Source organism: Pleurodeles waltl, chromosome 6 (assembly GCF_031143425.1).
Source record: "Pleurodeles waltl isolate 20211129_DDA chromosome 6, aPleWal1.hap1.20221129, whole genome shotgun sequence".
Taxonomy (NCBI): domain Eukaryota; kingdom Metazoa; phylum Chordata; class Amphibia; order Caudata; family Salamandridae; genus Pleurodeles; species Pleurodeles waltl.
The window spans coordinates 1227186990-1227209036 of record NC_090445.1 but is presented as its reverse complement, the minus strand read 5'-3'; the positions used below and the strand labels follow the sequence as shown (position 1 = coordinate 1227209036).

The following is a 22047-nucleotide window of genomic DNA, read 5'->3' as shown; positions in this document are numbered from 1 at the left end:
CACTGAATTTTTTCTGAAGTTCATGTGAGGGCCATCCCGATAAACATACACCATTGTTGCCACTTGTCTGACTGGGATACATCCATCAGGCCTAAAATATTTTTATTTTTGTCAGGCTTAGTTTCTAATTGAACTTCAATAAAGTTCTTGTTGTCACTGAAAAGAATCCTCTGCATAGTTTCATGGAATTCCAGGGCCAACTTGCTGAGTTGCATTTCAGACTGAACAAATCCAGTTTAGGCATTAAAGTGCTTGCAGTGGTACTGGAGAGCAGAAAACCAATCATTGTGCTGGGTACTGCAAGGGGTCAAGTACTATTTGTGGTTTCATTCCATGAGTTTCTGCAAGGTGTTGCAGGTACCTTCACTTTCTGCTAACATTCATGTAGAAGATTTACAAGAAGTACAGCAGGAAATAATTCAGTTTCACAAAATACTTCCAAACCGACTCCAGAGCAAGGTTCAAGATGTCATGCAGGTGGTGTATTTAGTTGAGTATAGATTTATCAACTCATTGTTTTTTGTTTTTTTTTGCTTTGAGCATGTTTGCAGCATTGCCTATATTAAAGGAAATGCAATGTTGCACTATGTATAGACAATCACAGTTGCTTGCGCTACAGCTTCATGGATGCACTGCCATATGAAAACTGTATCGACTAGGTGAATGTGGATTAGACTGCAACCCTGTGAGACCACTACGAATAAAACATTTAGCACACATTGTCCTTCGACATCAAGTGTCTCGATAAATATGACCGTCATCTTGCACATTCTTTTATAGATCATCTTTTGCTCCCATATTTCTGTCTGGGAAATAAGGTTCTTGAATTTGATAACTTCCTGTGATTAGTCAACCATTTAGTATTTGTTTGTGGAGCAATCTGAACGATAGAGTGGAGGATTTTGCTCAGTGCAATGTTGAGTGCCATGCAGACATTGACCTACTCACTTATTTCATGGTTTGGTGCACTGACAACTGTACATGCTGTGAAAAGTGATTCAGTCTGAAGGGTACTTTTTTGGTGAACTCAAGGTCCTCAGCATCAGGATGGCACATTCACTGTATGCTTTCCAACATGGGCCACTGCCACATTGCACAAAGAGGAAAATATCACTCCTCCGTCAGCATGCATGACGTTGCTATACTATGGGACCTAATCTGCTGCTGTTTGTTGGATATTAAAATGTGGTTGATTCTTCACAGACTGCATGAACTTACCCATTGTGCTTTTTATGTGGAGGCTGATTGCTCCCTAGGGAGCCCAAAGATCATTGTAGTGAATGTACATACTTATTTGATCCTTCTAGTCACTCTGAGTCTTCTTGGTAGACGTGGGGGAGTGGGTGCACTTACTGGACTGGCCTGAAGATTCATTCACTTATGTCACATACTCCAAAGGAAAAAAACATCAATGCAATTGGTGTTAAAGTGTAAAAATGTAAAAGAAACCGTTATTTCAAAATGCACTAACATCTGATATAAAACCCTTGCAATTAAAGGGATTAACTCTTTGAAAGCCCTTTGAAACAAACTGCAATGGAAAATGAAAGTCCTCAATTGGAATTGCACAAATGCTGTGTAAAAAAAACAAAACAAAAAAGAACTGTAATTTCTGAGGAAAGCAAAGACTGAAACTTTTTGAAGTCAAGTTTCACACCCAGTCATTTGCAGTGAGATGTCACATAACAACTGGGCAAGCAATGAAGTTGGATGGGGCTGTGGGTATAGGTGGTGTGGGGGAGTTACGACTGGCACACACATGCAGTCTTAAGAGTGCTGCAATTAAAAGAGAAAATACCTCTGAAAAAATCTGAGCATTGGAAGGATACTGCACTGGACAAGGAAGCAGTGCTTCATCCATGCTTTAGGGGACTAACACACAAAGAGGATGTGAAGCTGGCAAACGCTGAACAAAGAAGTAGGGAAATGAATGACAATGAAACCAGCCATTGGCAAGTAATGAGCAGGCTCTAAACCCTTGTTAGTTAGGCAAGTATCTTTCAAGTGGCAACACATGCACTGTCTGAGATGAGACCTATTAAGGAATGCTTTGATGCAAAGGACTACTCAAGAAATAAAAAAAAGTTGAACCATGAATGCTTAGACTCTAAATTGTTAAAGGGCCAGAAAATAGTATTTGATATCAATTTTTGTCAAAATTTATAAAAGCAATTTTGAATCCTTTCCAACCCTAAATATGAGCATAATTAGCAAACACAATGAGAAAGCACAGCACTCAAATGCAAGAATACAAGTCAAAGTTGAACTACTACTGTGAAAGGGGCCCCATTTTCATCATTGCAATATTTCTAGGATCATAGTGGTCCAAACTGTATGAGGGGACCCAGGTTACTCACACCTAATGAAAGTAGCACTTCAAAAATATGGGTCCAGACCACTAGGGTCTTAGTATTGCCAAGTGCACTCTCTTTGTAAAAGTGTATATAACTCATTGCCAGTCCAGCTGCCATCACATATTGTAGTTACCAGAAACCCCAACCGCTCCAAAACCCACAGGTTCCTCCCTCAGACCCTACCAAAGAACAAAAATGAGTTAGAACAGATTCGCTGTTTTTCTTGACCCTGTAACCCAGAGCACTGCCACATAACCCTTAAATTTTAGCCCTTCCCCTCCCCAAACACGGTCTTTGCCCCCAAACCATTGCTACAATCCCTTGCCACCAAAACACTTGGCCTCACACCCTACCCCTGAAATATTATCCCTTACCAAATACTGCCCCTTACCCAGCTAAATACTACACCCCCACCCTGCCTGCTCCCACAGACATACTGCCCCCTACCCTGCAGCCCCCCCAGCACACTTGCCCCTACTCGCATCCTCTACCTCCACAGTCTTATCCCATAAACACTGCTTCCCACACCTTTGACTTGGCACCCCACCACAAAAATACTGGGCAGCAGGCCACAACTGCTTTTGGGTGGCTGGGGGTAGAGGAGGCACTGGTTCTAGTTTGAGTGGTGTAGGGGTGACTGAGGGCCCATTACAAGCCCCTTGGATGGTGAGCCAGACATATTTTTAACTAGTGGTGGGTGGGGACATTGGTGCTTTGGGTCCGTGGGAGCGACTGTGACATCCGTCGGCCCAGCCTACTTTTGAGTGGTCAGAGTGGAGAAGAAACTGGTTCTAGTCTGGGTGGAATAAGAGTGAAAAAGGGAGGGGAAAAAATTGTATCCCCAAGGCCCGGTGTGGATGTGAACTGGATTTTACATTTTTTGGGACCTTCAGGGACTGATATTAAAAAATTTTGCCCACTGTTCCTAGATTTCTGATACACCCTCCCCTGGCCCGTTGCATGCCTTATGGGCAGTGGGACTCCTTTGTAGATTGTTAGGTGCCCCTGTGAAGGAATGGAAGGAGGTGTGGGCAAGGATGGAGGAGACGTAATTTCTTTGAATTTCAGATGTGCTATTGTAAAAAAGTGTGGATTTTTTTTTTTAAATAATACAGACTGTTTACCTATTTTTTATGCAAATCACGAAATCCTGGGGGGATTAATTGGCGCTCGGCTTGTGTCCCTTCTTTTCATAGTGGTGGTTACTGCCCCTTCTCACCAGGTTATCCGAGACACAGTGGTGGTAGCATATTTTATAGAGCATGCGTTTTCACCTCTACCCAAATGAAAAGGGAATGGAAGGTGGGCTCAGTGACGGTGGACTGATGATCCACATACTCCCCTACCCTCATCCTCTGCATAACTGTATGTTCAGTCCCTCTTGATGAAGGTCATTGATCAACATCATGTCAGGGACTTATATAAATGTTGCCTGTCCTGAACTCACAAGTGTGCGTAATTCAATATGTTATCAATAGACTAGTGAGTTCTAAAGTCCATTGGACTCCTTATCTGTACACTGAACAAGATTGTGGACACAATTGTATAGTGATGGTGTTGTTCTATTAGGCATGGTAGCCTACTTGTTCATATCTTAAGCTCCTCTTCAAAACGATGTGCTGTAAAGCCTCAGGGGGGAAAAGCCAGCCTATTGCCCTTCTATGTAACTGAGATTCATCTGCCAGGGCAAAGCCCATCTTTCCGGTATGTGAGAAGCATGCAACTTTGAAATGGCTCTTCATAAAGAGCCAATCCATATCTTCAATCCAGCCTACACTGATCTTTTATGGGACAGAAGAGAATGGACTCTGCAGATTTATGACTCGAAGAATGGGGAGAATTATCCCCAGACTTGGGACAGCACTTGGATTGACAAAAAGAGGTGCAGTTGCCCAATTAGTCAGGCTTGGCACACATATTGGCCTACTAAGCCAGTACTTTGTTCCACATTTCACTTTTCTCTCAGTGATTCTGTACATCTCCCAGTCTCAGAGAAAATAGAACACCTACCAACAGAGCCTCTTATGCTGCCATGCTTAACCTGTGGAAAGAAGGAAGACCCATCTAACTCGCAAGACTGTGCCTGGCAACAGGAATTACCTATTCCACAAAGAAGACCAGAGGCACAGCTTGGTAGTAAGGAATGAGAGGGGGGAATGCTCAACGAACATACTATCTTGTAAACAATAGTTTGACCCGTCCAGCAGCCGTGGATGTTGAGAGATATTGAAGTTAGAACTTGTCCTGTATTTGAGTTGTGGTCACCATTGCGTCCTATTTGGGCAACCAGACTGTGACCTCCAGTCAAACCATCACTGCCATTAAGTGTTTTCAGATGCTGTGGGTTACCCTCTTATAGAAAAAAACGATTATAACTAATAGACTTTGATATATGGATCCAGCAAAGTAAAAAGGTCCTTTTTTTATTAGTGGCAAATGATCTAGAGATTTTCCAGATATTTCCAACTCAGAGTCCAGTGGCAGTCAAAGCTACAGGTACATAGACAGAGCTATTAGTGGTCACCAGAGGTTTGCCCTTTGGCCACAGGGATCCATCAAGAACTAGTCATTGATTCCAAAGGGCCGTCTTGTTGCTTAGATAGTGTTTTTTTACGAATAGCCCTTCTCAAAGGTGTTATTATACTCCTATTTGTATGATTACCTCCATTTAATCTAGAGCATTGTTGGGCTCCACTGATGCCGCATCAAATCTCTATCCTGGTATTAAACCCTCTGCTTTTAAAACAGAGACTTCATCCCTTCAGACCTTTACTGGGAGAACCCAGCACATGCCCCATAGTATAACTCTTCCAATACTGCTTAATGTCCAACTTTTTTCTAGTACCAAGTGAGAATCCACGCCAAAAATGATTACAGAACACCCCCCCCCCCCCCCCCCCCCCCCCTCCCATGGCTCGAAGTCTGCTTTGTCACAGACTTGAATGTTCTGTCATGGAATCATAGATGGTGCTACCTGGAACTCTGACGTTTTAACCTTTTTCTGCCCCCTATGATCCACTGTGCTTTCTTTTGAAGTGTTTCTTATTTAAAATATTAATCAGTGATTTAGACTCTGCTTCCGACTGTTTGATCGCTTTTTGATCTTATGTTTCCATTGTTTTTGTCCTCGGTATGGCTGCATTTGGAGTCACCTCCAGATTCCAGAGAGGCTGAAGTTGTCCTGCCTTTGGACTGCGTAGGGTTGCAAGGGCACTGTTCATGATTTCTCGTTCAAAGTCCAGCTCCTGAGGTCTTTTTGTTGGTCACCCTACTTTAACCTCTTTATGTTGCTACTGTTCTCCTAGCTAATGTAGCACTTAACCACTAGCAGATTGGCTGTACTTGGTGACCCCTCAACTCCTATCTTGATGTAGTGTTTAGACTTGTCTCCTGTCCGAATGGGAAGAAGCCTAGCACTTATGGTTGGTCTGTTCACATGGCCTGTGTTTCAGATCTCTTCTCTGGCACATGGCACTGACCCAGCTCACATTGGCATTCATCCTAACTTTAATGGCTAGGCCCTGGCCCCGTCTGACTCCTTCTGACGCGCTTTCAGGCCCTAAGAAGCTTCCAGGCTTGTTGTGGGCCCTACTGGCCAGCTCTACCCGGGCCTCCATGTGTTCTCCTATGTCCCTTGAGTCCATGTAATTTTTTCATCTTTCCCCAATGATGATGGCACAAAGGCCAGTGTCTCTGCAGGGCCCTAACCTGGTTTTTCAGTCTTCTGCTGCTTCATTGGTCAGTATCGACCATTTAAGGTAGGTCCATGTCTTGTCTCGATCTAAACCCCAGCAGGGCCAGCAAAATCTACTCGGCCACTTGAGGTCCAGCTATTTTTAGGTTCCATTTGACCCTTCTGGGGAGTGGACAAAGAAGAGGTGTCGGGTAAGGTCAGAAACTGAATTAGCAATTAACATGCCTTTAAATCTTATTCTTGTCACATTTGCTCTGTTTTCAGAGACCGGTAAAAAGTCAGTTTGTCTTCTTACAGTGCACGCACTTTTCCTTGTGACTGCAGAGTTCCAGGATTTTTTTTGTAAGGTGAACTTTCTGACCTATGTGAAATGAAAGACTTTTGTTATCAGGTTTTTCCTAACATACAACATTTATACAACAATATATAACTAAATCAACTATTCAAACATTTCAAGATATATTTCAGTAGCCGTGAAAGTCAATTTTTTGTACTTCTGTGAGATGAAAAAAATATTTTAATAGGATGAAAAAGTCTGAACACTTGGTGATGTGCAAATGATAAATGTTTTCTGAAACACAATTTTCACAGAATATTGTTAATGCACTATATAGTTTTATCCTTAAGCTACAAGGTAGTGGGAAGGTTTTTGGACATTTCTTGGAAATGTACTGTTTGTAAGTGACGGTGCACTACCACATCATGTTTTCGTTATTTATTTATTTAAAATGAGTGTTTAAAAATAAACTGAGAAACACTCCTGCCCTGATGGCAAAGCTATTAGTAAACAAAGAGGTAGGTCATGCATGGATCATTTGTACATAGATTTACTACACGTGGAGCAAACGTTTAGTGTATTTAATCTTATAAAAGGATTTGTTCACAGCAGAAATGCTGAACTCGCATATTTGAAAGTGCACTCGTGAGAATGAAGAAAAAGGCAACTGTAAAATACAATATTTGCCTAGGATCACACAATTTGAGACCTGTTCCTGGGTCAAGTACATCACAGTTAGGTTGAGTAGATTATTCTGTCTACTCGACCTGCAGGTCTAGTAACATTTTTATGATTTTTCAAGGCCTGCCCAGAGAATCCAACTCCTTCTCTCTCTTTTGGGTATTTCGCTTGCTCCATTATGAGGCCTGGGAAGGTGTGAGTATGTTCATGACCCCAAGAATGAGTTGTGTTCCTTTTCTAACTTTAAGTGTCAGAGGTTTCTGTTGTGTTTTGCATGACACCAGTGGATAAGCGTCTGAGCTGGATCTTGGCTTTGAGTTTCTCTCCAAAGCTTCAGAGAGGTTGTTTTTGTAGCTTCCCAGGATAGAGGTAAAAACTAATTTTTTGATGGAAATCTTCCAGATTAGCCTATCCTCGTGGTTGCCCCTCATTGCTCTTCGATGAGGCACTTCTCTGTGCGTGTTTGGAAAGAGCTCAAACTCTGCTCCAGACTTCAGGTGTTGCAGCGTTACTGCCTGGATCCTGGTAACACATTGTTGCATGGCAGTCCTTCTGAATCACAGAGTTATCACCAATCTATGAGAAGTTGGTACAGGAAGCACGCTAGACATACGGAGAAATATTAAAGACTCTGCACAATGGGTGTTGTGTTTGAGCCTGCTCCTTAAAAGGCTTCACCACTCCACCTAAAGGGTATATGCCCTTGTACCAGCACTGTATTTCAGAGGGAGAGCATCTACAGGTGCACTGATAGTGCACCACACATAGGTGGCACACAGTCTGTCACTTAAGGGTGGCTCGGAAGGGGAAGGGGAAGGGGTGGGTGTTGGCACCCCAGGCAAACCCATCCTCAGATAGAGGCTTATCTTTCAGTACTATTCTTTGTAGTGCAGGCTCAACCAGTGAAGTTTTTTTTTTTTTTTTTGTGTTTTTTGTGTGGAATCGTGCTAACTGCCGTGGTCTGTGCCAGGTGCACCTAATTAGGATGCACTGCAGAGCAAGTGAGCACTGCTTACAATATTTAAATTTGTGGTGTGTGTAGTTTTATGGGTCTGTTTGTTTGCCTGTGCCAGGTACGCTGACTGTGAGTACTGCAGCTGTTCCCAAGGCAAGGAAATGTTGATTCCTTTGACCATTGTTTTGAGACACAGGCTGATAGAGAAGAGGTAAACAACCCTGCCCCATCCCCGCTCTTCCCCACAACCCACCGCCTCCTTTAATTTCTTCTTTCCCAGATGACAAAAATACTATATTTTGGCTAGGGGTATTAAATGATGCCAAGAGAGGCCTAAAGCTCTGCTCCATTCTGTTTGAGACCAGTCCCTTGTACCTAATAGGGCATCTGCTCCATGAAGTGTTGTACTATCTTGGCATCTGGCCCTACAACTAGTTCCGCTTGCCAGTGCAGGGCCAGGGCCAATAGTCCTTGAGGTGAACCCGAAGCGACCTCTACCGATGTTGCTTTGCCCTCACATTTATCCCCATAATCATGAATTCAGAGACGATGATGATGCCAGTCAGGTTTATGCCGAAGGAAAATTGTTTTTGGATCTACAGCATGCCAGTGGTTTGGACACATCCTTCACTTCCCGGTGTGGCCACCAAAGGGTCTGCCTTTTTTGCCACAGTCCTAAGGAGGGCAGCTGAGGTATTAACTCTTCCTTACCCATCACAGAGGTCAAGATCAATGTGTTAAAAGCAGTGCTTCACCTAGGACAGACTAACCTGGAGCCTATGATACAATTCAGTGAGGCACGCCCCCCCGGACACACTGAGCACCTGGGCCAATCCAGGATCTTGCTGTCCAGTCAGTACACAAATCACGGGGTAACTCAGGCCTGACCCGGTGGCCTTCCTTCTTCAGTACCTGCCACAAGTGTCTTGGATACAGGCCTCCACTAGTCATCTGAACCTAAAAGTGTTCTGGATTACCCCACTACATTGAGAGTCAAAGCACATGCAGGCATTCGCTAAACAAATGTTCTCCTCTAAAGCCTTGCACTTCAGTCCGTCAATACAAGCTGCCTCCTGGGTGGGGAGATACATCCATATGTTATGGAATACGGTGGCAGCCAAACGTCTCGTTCCTTATCCGGGATTGCCAAGATGCAGTGAGGTACTCAATCAAATTTAGACTGGACAGTACCGACTGCCTGGGTAGAGCAGTAGGAACTAGTGTGGTGCTTAAAAAAAACAACAACAAAAAAAGAGAAATTGGTTAACTAAATAATCAACTATGATTGACTCCATCACACTCCATCTTACCCTGCATAATAATAGAACTTTTATGCTATTTTTTTAATTGATTTTTATTACATCTGCCATATTTGTAATGTCACTAACAAACCTAACATGCAAGGTTAAATTGTATTGCTGATTTGTCTCTACAGTCTCAACAGAGTTGACATTATATTTTAACTGATTATTACCTGAGTGTTTTATGTCATTTTGTAATCATTTATTAGAATGTCAAATTTTGTAATGTTTTTTATTAACTGTACAATGAACTTTACTTAATTTGGGTGGTGCTTGAGGGTCATGCTTGGATCCAATCCACTGGATTCTCAAGTGATGATCAGAAGTCACTTATTTATTTTATTTATTTATCTAGTATTTGATAGAGTTCATTTCGACCAGAGGTATCAAAGCGCTATGAGAATGAAATGAGATCATGATATGAATTGTCTAGCCCTTGCGGCGACAAAGGAGTAGAGAGGGACTTCACAGTTTTAAATAATTCCTGAGGGGAATTTGAGGCCTTTAAAATTCTCTGAGAGAAGTATACGATTTTTGCCTGTTTAATGGCTGCTTTATATTGATTTCTAATACCTCTTAATTTAATGCTTTCTAGTAAAGTAAGGTAAAGTTTCCATTACGGTCTTCTACAGTCTCTTTGGATGCTTTTCAGGTCAGCGGATAACCATCGGGCAGAATTTCTTGTCCTCTCTGTACGTTGCACTACTGTCGGGGGGGGCACCAGCTCAATAGCTTTCATGATCCAAGTATTAAAAGCAGAGACTGATAGTTCAGGAGTGTTCAGCCCATCTAACTGAGTTTTCTCTGAAATGGCAGAAAGGTATTCGCTCTTTATCTTATCCCATTTTCTGTACTTCACAGTACCCGGAAGGGAAAATGTATTACTGCCCTCGAGATTTATCCTGAAAGCAATAATGCTATGATCAGTCCAGTCTAGTCGATTAGTCCCCCATCTCAAGGGTATTAGCTGTAGAGAACATGCCATCCAACGTATGGCCAGCTAAATGGATAGGGGAACTTAACCCTCTGAGATCATCCCAGCCCTGACATAAAATCTAAAAGCGTGGTAGTGTCTTTATCCTCCTTATCATCCAGGTTGAAGTTGAAGTCCCCAAGAATGATACTCCAGTCTAGTGTAGATAGAGGTTCAATAATTTGCGGTCACAGCTCCAAGAATCGCTTTTTTGGTCGGGGTGTGGCGATAGAGTAGAAGGCCTTCCAAATTTGGTGCACTGCCTGTTTTAATTGTTAAGGAAGCACCTTTGCAGACATCAGAATAGTCTGCTAATGAGATAAGGCTGCATCTCTGTAGGAAGTTGGCTCTGTATGTACTATTTCAAAGTAAGAAAGTGTGCACAGAGTCCAAGGATTCCCCTTAGAGGTAAGATAGTGGCAAAAAGAGATAATTCTAATGCTCTTTTTTGTGGTAGTGTGGTCGAGCAGTAGGCTTATCAGAGGGTAGTGTTAAGCATTTGTTGTACACACACAGGCAATAAAGGAGGAACACACACTCAAAGACAAATCCAGGCCAATAGGTTTTTATATAGAAAAATATATTTTCTTAGTTTATTTTAAGAACCACAGGTTCAAGATTTACAAGTAATACTTCAAATGAAAGGTATTTCACTCCGGTATCTTAGGAACTTTGAATCAACACAATATCATGTACAGTTTTGACAAAAATGGCAATAAGCTATTTTAAAACTAGACAGTGCAATTTTCAACAGTTCTTGGGGGGGGGGGGCGGGGTAAGTATTGGTTAGTTTTGCAGGTAAGTAAACCACCTACAGGGTTCAAAGTTGGGTCCAAAGTAGCCCACTGTTGGGGGTTCAGGGCAACCCCAAAGTTACCACACCAGCAGCTCAGGTGCAGAGGTCATTATGGTGCCCAAAACGCATAGGCTTCAATGGAGAAGGGGGTGCTCCGGTTTCAGTCTACCAGCAGGTAAGTACCCGCGACTTCGGGGGCAGACCAGGGGAGTTTTGTAGGGCACTGGGGGGGGACACAAGTCAGCACAAAAAGTACACCCTCAGCGGCACAGGGGCGGCCCGGTGCAGAGTGCAAACAGGCGTTCAGTTTGCAATTGGTTTCAGTGGGAGACCCAGGGGTCTCTTCAGCGAAGCAGGCAGGCAAGGGGGGTGCTCCTTGGGATAGCCACCACCTGGGCAAGGGAGAGGGCCACCTGGGGGTCGCTTCTGGACTGGAGGTTGGATCCTTCAGGTCCTGGGGGCTGCGGGTGAAGTGTCTTTACCAGGCGTCCGGTTCTTTGAAGCAGGCAGTCGCGGTCAGTGGGAGCCTCTGGATTCCCTCTGCAGGCGTCGCTGGGGGGCCTCAGGGGGATCAACTCTGGCTACTCACAGGGTCGCAGTCGCTGGGGAGTCCTCCCTGTAGTGTTGTTTCTCTGCAGGTCGAGCCTGGGGCGCCGGGTGCAGAGTGGAAAGTCTCACGCTTCCGGTGGGAAACGTGGAGTCCTTTTAAAAGTTGTTTCTTTGTTGCAAAGTTGTAGTTTCTTTGGAACAGGGCCGCTGTCCTTGGGAGTTCTTGGTCCTTTCAAATGCAGGGTAGTCTGCCAAGGCTTCAGAGGTCGCTGGACCCTGGGGGACGCGTCGCTGTTGCAGTTTTTCTCGAAGTGGGGAGACAGGCCGGTAGGGCTGGGGCCAAAGAAGTTGGTGTCTCCGTCTTTTCTGCAGGGCTTCAGGTCAGCAGTCCTTCTTTGTCTTAGGTTGCAGGAATCTATTTTCCTAGGTTCTGAGGGCCCCTAAATACTCAATTTAGGGGTGTGTTTAGGTCTGGGAGGTTAGTAGCCAATGGCTACTAGCCCTGACGGTGGCTACACCCTCTTTGTGCCTCCTCCCTGAGGGGAGGGGGGGCACATCCCTAATCCTATTGGGGGAATCCTCCATCTGCAAGATGGAGGATTTCTAAAAGTCAGAGTCACCTCAGCTCAGGACACCTTAGGAGTTGTCCTGACTGGCCAGTGACTCCTCCTTGTTTTTCTCATTAAATCCTCCGGCCTTGCCGCCAAAAGTGGGGCTGTGGCCGGAGGGGGCGGGCATCTCCACTAGCTGGGATGCCCTGTGGCGCTGTAGCAAAGGGGGTGAGCCTTTGAGGCTCACCGCCAGGGGTTACAGCTCCTGCAGGGGGAGGTGAGAAGCAGCTCCACCCAGTACAGGCTTTGTTACTAGCCACAGAGTGACAAAGGCACTCTCCCCATGTGGCCAGCAACATGTCTGGTGTGTGGCAGGCTGGCAAAACTAGTCAGCCCACACTGGAAGTCGGGTATGTTTTCAGGGAGCATCTCTAAGATGCCCTCTGGGGTGTATTTCACAATAAAATGTACACTGGCATCAGTGTGCATTTATTGTGCTGAGACGTTTGATACCAAACTTCCCAGCTTTCAGTGTAGCCATTATGGTGCTGTGGAGTTCGTGTTTGACAGACTCCCAGACCATATACTCTTATGGCTACCCTGCACTTACAATGTCTAAGGTTTGGCTTAGACACTGTAGGGACATAGTGCTCATGCACATATGCCCTCACCTGTGGTATAGTGTACCCTGCCTTAGGACTGTAAGGCCTGCTAGAGGGGTGACTTATCTATGCCATAGGAAGTGTGAGGTTGGCATGGCACTCTGAGGGGAGTGCCATGTCGACAGTCATTTTCTCCCCACCAGCACACACAAGCTGGTAAGCAGTGTGTCTGTGCTGAGTGAGGGGTCCCTAGGGTGGCATAAGACATGCTGCAGCCCTTAGAGACCTTCCCTGTCATCAGGGCCCTTGGCACCCGGGACACCATTTACAAGGGACTTACCTGGATGCCAGGGTGTGCCAATTGTGGAGACAAAGGTACAGTTTTAGGGGAAGAACACTGGTGCTGGGGCCTGGTTAGCAGGCCTCAGCACACTTTCAAATCATAACTTGGCATCAGCAAAGGCAAAAAGTCAGGGGGTAACCATGCCAAGGAGGCATTTCCTTACAAGCTCAATTAATTATTAAATAGAATTGCCACCCTTCCTCCCCTTTTGTTTTGTCTGTCTACTCTAACCGCCCCATATCCTGTGGATAAAACAGCCAAAAAGTCAGGATCTGAGTTAGTTTTTTAGTCCAGGTTTCCATAATGAACAGTCAGTCCAAATTTTTCTCTATTAGTTCCCCAATTTGGAGACTATGCTTGGGGAGAGACCTAGCATTTATTATCCCACATTTAATACATGGCTTAGAACTAAGGCTTGCTTTCAGCCGCGGGCCTTAAAACCAGACCCCTGGGAATGAGGCACCAGAGGATTCCAAGCACATACCTGGCAAAACCTGCTGGGCTCCGAAGGGGAGGAAGGTGTAGACATCTCCTCCCTGCTTTGCATAGGCTAGTATTAAGGTTTCTTAATTGGGAACCAGAATAATGTTCAACTTGCCTGAAATCAGCTGCACCAGCAGAGTTTCTAGTCCGTAGTCCCAGTCGGGCGCAGACGGGCTTGCCTTAGGCGCACCAGCGGCGCCAGCGCGTCTGGTAATAAAGGGCTGAAGAGCCCATGTGATTAAAAAAAAGAGGCGTGGCATCGTGCTGGAATGAGTGCCGGTCAGCCTTCCCAAGATAGAAAAGAAATGCAAGTATCACACCGGGCTCTAACTGGCCCTTTTCAAGGATATGCACACAATAAAATTAGCCGTTTAAGTACATGGTTAAAAGCACACTCTACCTAGAAAACAAAATAATGCTTCCTGGTGCTTACATAAGTGTTTGAAATGACGTGTTTCGCTCTCATTAGAGCTCATCAGAGAGGTTTAGAGGTTTAGCTCTATGGATATGCCCTTCGATGACACCCATTTCTTCAGAGACTGGATGTTTCAAGGTCAGCAAAGCCACTGCAAGCTCTTCAGTTTGCTCTGCCAGATCTCCCCACAGTTTCACTGTTTTCAGGGTTGTGGGAGGTGATACCACCAGAGGGAACAGCAGAATGTACTTTGGAACATCAAGCCTCCCAATCCTTTCACGGTAAAGGCTGGGGAACAGGCCTATACTAGCAGCACCTTAACAGCAAGCTCTGATACACTGAGGCTGCTGCAAAACCACTTTTAGGTCACCTTTGGCAGCACACAAGCATTCAGTAGGATATCCCACCATCTTTCACCTCCCCAGGTGGAAAAACATCACCTCTAATCAATGGGTCTCCAATTTGTAGGGCAGTTGCCCCCTACCCTTCCTGTCACATCCCTGGATGTGCCACCCACACCAGGACATCTCCCGGAGGACCACTTGCCCATAATCTGAGGAAAAAGTCCAAACACTCTTGGCCAAGGAGCCATAGAGGATTTCGGCATCGGGTCAGCACTGGCAGCTACTCCTGTTATGTCCCAGTGCGAAAGAAAGAAGAGACCTTCGCCCCAACCAGAATCTTGGCACTCTGAAGGTATTCCTCTAGAAAGAATAGTGCAGAGCTAAATCTCACCTAAGTTCTGTCTGTCCTGTATCCAGGAGACTGGATGTTGACTTTGGATTTGCAGGACTCCTATTTTAATTTTCCCTGTCCTGCAGTCCCACAGGTGCTTCCTGTGGTTTCTGGTAGATCAACATCACTTTCACTTCTCCCCTTTAGCCTACCTAGTCCACCTCCGGTTTTCTTGATCGTGGTGATCACAGCCCATCTGCAGAGGTTGAGAATACCAGCCTTCCCATACCTCAGCAACTGGCTACTGAATACAGGCTTGCCTCAAATTGTCATAAACCACCTTCAGATGATGGCCAGCCTGTTGACCCCACTGGGCCACGATCACACATGACTCTTTCACAGTACCTCATCCTAATTGGAGCTACCCAGGATTCAGTGCGTTAATGAGCCTTCCTATGCCTCAATGAGGCCAGGACATTTGGGCTGCGATCCCACTATTTCAGCCCTTGTCCTGGGCCTTGGTAAGAGCAGGTCTGTGGCCTGTTGGCACATGTGGTCCATGCAGTGGGTGCTGAAGTCTGTGGCCTCCTCCCCAAGGGAACTTTTTCAGATTACATCCAGTTGTCTGAGGAGACTGTAAAAGACCTGCACTGACGGTAGCTTATCCACAGATGGACTGGCAGCAGACCCCTCTCCCTATCCCCACCCAGAGGGTTGGGCAGGTTATCTGGGAGATGTATAGACCACGACTCTGGTCTCCATCAGAGACCCATCTCCACATCAACTTGTTGGAGTGATTTACTTGGCACTGAAGGTGTTCCTTCTGCCATAATGGTGAAATGGGTACAGGTTACCACAGATAACATGACCGTCATGTGATACTGCAACACAAAGGGCAAAGTGGGGTTGTGGGTTATCAGTCAGGTGGGTGGATGCTCAAGGGGCAGGTCCTTTATCACTCAACACTTGGCAGGATCTTTAAGTAACGGGGTTGATGAACTTGGTTCATGTTGCCTCATAGATCCCGAAGGGCATTCTACTCGGAGGTGGCGAAAGGCATCTTCCAACAATGAGGGTATAACACTGGCTAGATCTATTCACCACAGCAAAGAACACCCTGTGTCCAAGCATTTGTGTGTTGGCGTTCCTTAGGGGTTTCTCTCTGACTCATTTTCCCTGTCCTGGTGCTTGGGACTCCTGTATTCCTTTCTGCCCCTACCTCTCCTGCCCAGAGAACTGAAAAGGTTCAAGAGAGACTGGGCCCAAGTCATCTTAGTGGCCACAGACTGGGCGAGGAAAGTGTGATATCCAGAACGTCTAACCATGAGCATGTTCTCAAATTCGGCTGCACCTTCTGGAGGCTCTCCTGTTGCAGTAGCAAGGCAGAGTCCTACACTTGAGCCAGCACAAACATCACCTGGATATTGAACGATGACAGTTGATGGCCATTGACCTTCCTTCTCAACTAGTTGGTGTCATCCTGACAGGCAGGCATCCCTCCACTAAAACTGGATGCTTGGAGAAGTTAATTGTCTGTTGTTCCTCCCTTGACATGCACTCTTTATAGGCAAAGTTGTGTGACATTCTATTGTTGTGACTATCTAGACCAGCAGGGTCTTGATGTGGCAGCCGTTAAAGTTTATCTTTGTGCCTTTTTTGTTTTTTCCGTGGTTGCTTGATCAGCCATCTCTTTTCAGATCACAAGCATTCAACCCGATATACTATACAAAATACTTTTCAAAATGAGTAATGGGTATACGTGTTGCGATGGCTATGAAAACAGAAATCGGAACCTTGTAGAAAACCCAAGGAAAACTGCTTCCCAACCCCTCCACCAACACCATCAAGCCCGGGGAGGGCGCCGGATGGTCAACTCAGTTGAATATTTCATACTGTTCTGCCCTGCACAAGTTTCTTAAATAGCTAGAGGAATCAGATTGCATCATCTTACAAGCCATATCTCTGTCCAACAAGCTACAAGGGAGGTGACTTACCAAGTAGGTGAAAAATTATACATTAGTGTGAATTGTGCTTAGTTGGTGGCATTGTAAAAGAAAGACAACACTTGAGTCTGTTACCCATGGTGAGACCAGGGTCTTATTAGCAGAGCTAGTAGCGGGATCTTAATCATGGACATGGAGGGCAAAGGCCCCCCCCCACCCCAAAATGGCCACTCCGAGTGGAGGCTGGACTGAACGGTTCAGGCGACTTGGCCCTTCTAGGTGTGGCTGTGGAAAAATGAAAGTTTTACCATTGTATTCAAGGTGGAGCTTAGCTGGGAACAGAATTGAGTGCTTAACTCCCTTGGAGCTAAGGAGATCCATAACATCTATAATTGATTGGTTGGTTCCTGAACTTCCGGAATGAAGTCTGGGCACAAAGTTACACAAGAGCCTTTGTATTCCAGGTCCAGAATTACTCTGATGTCCAGTACGAGGTCCCTGTCCCTGTAGTTGAGAAGTGTACTATGATAGGCCTCAGTTTTTACTCAAATTTAGGCTTCGTGCCAGAGTACAATCCTCTCTTTCTATGATGAGGACATTTGAGAATTGGTTATGGATGAATAGGGTGTCATGTAGGTCCTCTACTAAATTCTCAATATTACCAGCGGTGGCGTTTTTGAGAATGTTATGAAGGGTCTGCCTTCAAGATCCTTGTTTTGAGCTCTGATCTCCTTAACTTTTTGCATTTTCATAGCACAGTATCTACTGGTTATATGTTGGCTAGATCAGAAATTCTGGCCCCAGTCTGTTAATTTTTTGTTGTGCCACTCAGCATACTCCTGGAATCTGTCTAGTCTGGCTGTGAGGGTGCCCATCCTACCATTTATAGACTCCAGACTGTCTTTGACCTCCTTGGGCATAGCACAATACTTGTCTGGCAAGTCCTTTGGAATCACCCCCTGTGCATCATTAATTACTGCAGACTCTCTTCTTGCGAAGTGGAGCCTTGCCTACTTGTTGTCTGCCTTGCCCATCAAGATTGAAACCTAGACCACCCTCCAAAGTGGCATATCTTGTGGTGGATAATAGTATATTGGTGAGGAGTCACTGTGGTGCAATCATGTAAAAGCTGGAAAATAGAAGTGACCCAGGAGGGTAGTGAAGCACAAATGTCCAGCTGCCAAGAGGAGGGGAAATTCAGGTATCTGCAGCTCACTGTCTCAGACCAGACCGCGGTCAGCTCCCTTCAGGGCCCACCACTTCAGCTGCCACACACGGGACCCCGGGCTGCAGTGATGAGGGCCTGATGGCAAGTATTGTGCAGCACCTCGGGTCGTGGAGCCTCATCATTTCTCTGAAATAGTCGCCCTATACAGGGAAGAAGGGCACCACATAGAGCCAGGAGGGTGAAGCATCCAGTTCACAGTGGGGCGTCAGGTATGGGGGGCATAAGTCAGGGAGCTTAATGTGCCCTCAGAGAATGGAGACTGAGCTACCCCTGTTCTGCAAATAGGGGTGCAGGTGGTGCTGTGCCACGTACAGCTGGACGCGCAACAGCAGTTACAGACCCAGTAGCTCCAGACCAATAAATACCCACTGGTCCCTTACTGGTGAATGTTGATATCATTGCTGTCAGTCAGCACCACAGTCTCCTTAGGCAGGGGCATAAGTAGAGCCACGTGCAGTGGCTTGGAGCTGCCCAGAGCCGGCAGCCCAAATTGGTGGACCGAGGTAGATGCCCTAGGCCTCCCTTGGCTGCCCAATGGCAGGGAAATGGCCTCGGCTGGCTCTGAGCAAGTGTGCCTCACAGTATTTTCTACACAGTTTGGACATCTGTGGTAGTGTCGATGGTGAGCCGGTACAGTGAGAGTGAGCTCTCCACGTATCCCCAGGGGGGATGATCCCATACAGCAGGCCAGCCCAAGCTCCCTGCATTCAGCTGTAGCCTCTGCTCAGAAATTCACTTCATACTTTGGCAAGGTTAGCAGATTTTCATTAGCTGCTCATTTGAGCTCCGGAGCCAGGCAGCTCTCTTCTTGGCGGGCTTGTAGGACCACCAAATGAACTCTGGAGTATGAAGATCTGCTATGAGCTAACCAAGAAGCATCCCTCTGAAGGCTTGTGCACTCCTTCCACCAGGCTGCTACCCATGCGCTTGGTCATCCGACACCCTACTATATGGGAGTTCTTCACGTGTTCACAAAACACTACTACTTGGATAGCCAGGTGCAATGGGGGCAGGGACCAGGCCTGATCTGGCCTGCATGATTACCTGGTATTTCGTGCCACAGACCCTCCACCTGGGAAGGTGCTGCTTTGGTATCTATTCTTAAAGTGAGGAATCTGCGGTTGGAAGTCCCTATCAGAAGAACAAGTTACTTACCTTTGCTTATAGCTCTTCTGGCAGAGACTGTCTAACTGCAGATTCCTCACTGTGTGAACAGGTGCCACAACAGTACCTCCACTTTCTTAGCAATAGACTCATGTAGTCCATTATTTAAGGTCCCACTCTAGAAATCTTCATATTGGTGTATTCATTTTTTTTGAGCTCTGCATTTGATGACGCTGACAGAAATCAGAAAGAAACTGACATCAGCGCACAGAAGTTGAGTGGATATAGTGTTTAGATTTAAAATCTGGAGTAGGACCGACCTGACGCGGAGATGCATGGCATCACCCACCGGCACGCAGGGGTAATGCTGCATAGAGAAATTCTGGATCCAGTCTGAAAGCCATAATGTGAGAAGTTTGCATTTAGATGGAGTTTCTACCCAAAAAGGCGTTTACAAAGGTAAGAAACTTGTTTGTTATGGTTATTGCAAAACGCTGGCCCACATTTTCAATTCATTTTTCGTGTGTGATATGGTACTGCAGTGTGTGGGGAAAAATCTTAATTAGGTTCTATTTTAAATGTCCAAAGATGTCTCACTTGCAAGGTCAGACGTGACATTTAAATTACAAAAATGAAAACTTCAGTTTTGATACGTAGCATCTTGGCATATTACCATTATGTAGTTTGCAGTTGGAAGTTGTTTGTTTTTGGAGTAAGGAAATCAGTCAGCTGATAAGCAGTTACACTATAAGATGGAACACATTTAATTATTCTGTGTGATGGTAAAGATTTCATGCTGGTTGTTACTTTTTGCCAACCAGGATCTTTTGGACCAAACCGTGTTTCACAGGGAGGCTATGGTGGAGCATATCCTGGTACCCAGAACTATGGGAATCAAACTGGACCTCAAGCACCATCACCTGCCCCCCCGAAACGACTTGACCCTGATTCTATCCCTAGTCCTGTAAGTAGAGTCTATGCTTTAATGTGCATCTGTGTGTATTTGGTCACAGTGAATGAAATAAGTGATGTAGGTTAATGAGAAAATAATTGTTACTCTGTTTATAGCAAAAATAACTCTCCTGTATAATTCCAATTTTTAAGTTCTTCCACTGAAGCAAAGCTTAATAACTGCTCATTTCTTTGAGATATTTCGCTTTCTGTAACACCAGGCCTGTTTTGGTGTTCGGTGGAGAAAAATAGGCTGAGTGTTGAACTTTTTTGCAGCATGCCGTTCAAAGACCTGTTCCTTCTTAAATGTTCAAGAAACTGCATGTTTCTGCAGTGGTCATCCCCCTCTGGTGTGAGCCATTGCCCAAACACCTAAAGGCTATTGGTGAGTGCCAGTCCTGTTCTGAGTGTGCCTACGTAGTTTGTTTTGTATAAAATGGTATTGAGGGGCCAATAGCTGCCACAAAAGGGAGATGTCCATTGCATTAACCTGCTGTTATTTGGGCAGCTAAGAAGTCAGTGGTCTTTGAATTCTATTCTGCAGACAAGGTTGGCTCTGACTACCTGATTTTTTTCACCAAAGAGCTCATTGAGAGCAAATCACCTGTCTAGCGTTATGAGAAATGAAATATTAGAAATTAACAGTTATCAGATTTTGCTCCATTGGACTAACTGCAGCTTTGCAAAAATGTGCAATAATGCAGTGGCTACTGAGTGGTTTTCACTTGAAACTCGTAGCTAACTGCAATAGATGAGTGCAAGTCCTGTTTTAAATGCATCCACAAGAATGTTGTTAATCTCCCAGGTATGCAGGGAAGGAGGCAGGCTGCCCATGTGGGTGGATGAATTTAATGTGAACAGTTACATAATCTGTTTATTTACAATCAGTGAGTGTATGTTCATTCACTCTACAGACTGTTGTCTAGTGCAAAATCAGATTTGGAGTCTGACAAAAATTGTAGTTAAACCTAATCTTAGGTTTCTGTTACTACCGTGAAATGTGTTAGAAATTCTACCAAAGCCGAAGTATAAGAAAGTAACTTTTTCCATACCCCCATGCAATTTGTAAACTCCTGGTGCAGGTTTATTAATTCTGATTTCAGATTAAGGCTGTTGGTGTCAATGTCCTATTTGGTAGCCTGCCCGAGAGAACTGGAACTGTACTGGAGACTGCAAGGTAACTGTCCTGCTAAGCCTTATTGGACCTTGTGACTAGCACCCTGCCAGAGTTGGTCACCCCAAACAGGCCAGAGTAACCAAAAACATTACAAGTTTTTTAAGTAACCACTAACTGCAGGAGTAGCCATTGCTTAGTTGCGATCGGAGTGGAAAACAATGATTCACGATTTGCTTAATAATTTGACTCCGGAACCCTCCGGATTTAGGGCCATATGTACTAAAGTATTTTCCCATAGACACAGAATGGGTAAAACCCTTTGATACATCTGGCCTTTAGTTCATTTTGGTGTCTAAAAAAAAAATCTGAAAAATAAGATATTTTTTTTTATAAATTTGTCTTGGATTTTCTTTGTTGTGCTTCTTTCTTTTTCCAGTGATTTGGTAGTTCTAAATACTTTGCACTTGTTCCTTTGACAAAGCCTAACTGCTTGAAGCCACAGCTACCTGGGGTTGAGTGAAGGTCTTTCAAAAGAACCTGACTTGACAGATTTGTGAGTTTTACACAGTACGGTTGCACAACCACACCCTGTAATAAACTACAATCCTTCAAATCCCATAGCAAGCACATTTGTTCAGAACCTAAAATATTACTGAGCTGATCTAATGGTTAAAGTTTGTTAACTATTGGTTAAATTGAGAAAAACATATAATGCACATGAGGTATTAACAAAGCTTTCTCTTAACCCTGTTATATTTTTTTATTTTTAATTAATTTGCATTAACCTCACAACTTGGTTGTTTACTGATCAGTTAAGTTTCCATAAATAGAATGCCATATTTCTAAGCGTCGTCACCTGACGGCAAATCCTATAGTATCCCTCTACTAAATACAAGTTTACCGACTCCCTTCTTTTTCCAATCACTTGTTCTCTAAAGAGGACTTTCACTAGGCACTCTATGGGGGCTTTCAGGCCAGGACAGAAGGTGAATGTGACAGTTTTGAGATCTGTTTGGTACAGATGGCATAAATTATGCCATGTGTATGAATTCAGA

At 44.9% G+C, this 22047-nt stretch overlaps 1 protein-coding gene across 2 annotated transcripts in view; it reads left to right on the top strand.

Annotated features, from left to right (window-relative positions):
- Positions 1-22047, top strand: part of SEC24C (SEC24 homolog C, COPII coat complex component) — a 1280009-nt gene that overhangs the window by 188112 nt on the left and 1069850 nt on the right. For both annotated transcript variants that reach the window (XM_069240542.1, XM_069240541.1), the window contains exon 6: positions 19746-19888. In XM_069240542.1, coding sequence (XP_069096643.1) covers positions 19746-19888 — 143 coding nt within the window. The remainder of the gene's footprint in view (positions 1-19745; positions 19889-22047) is intronic.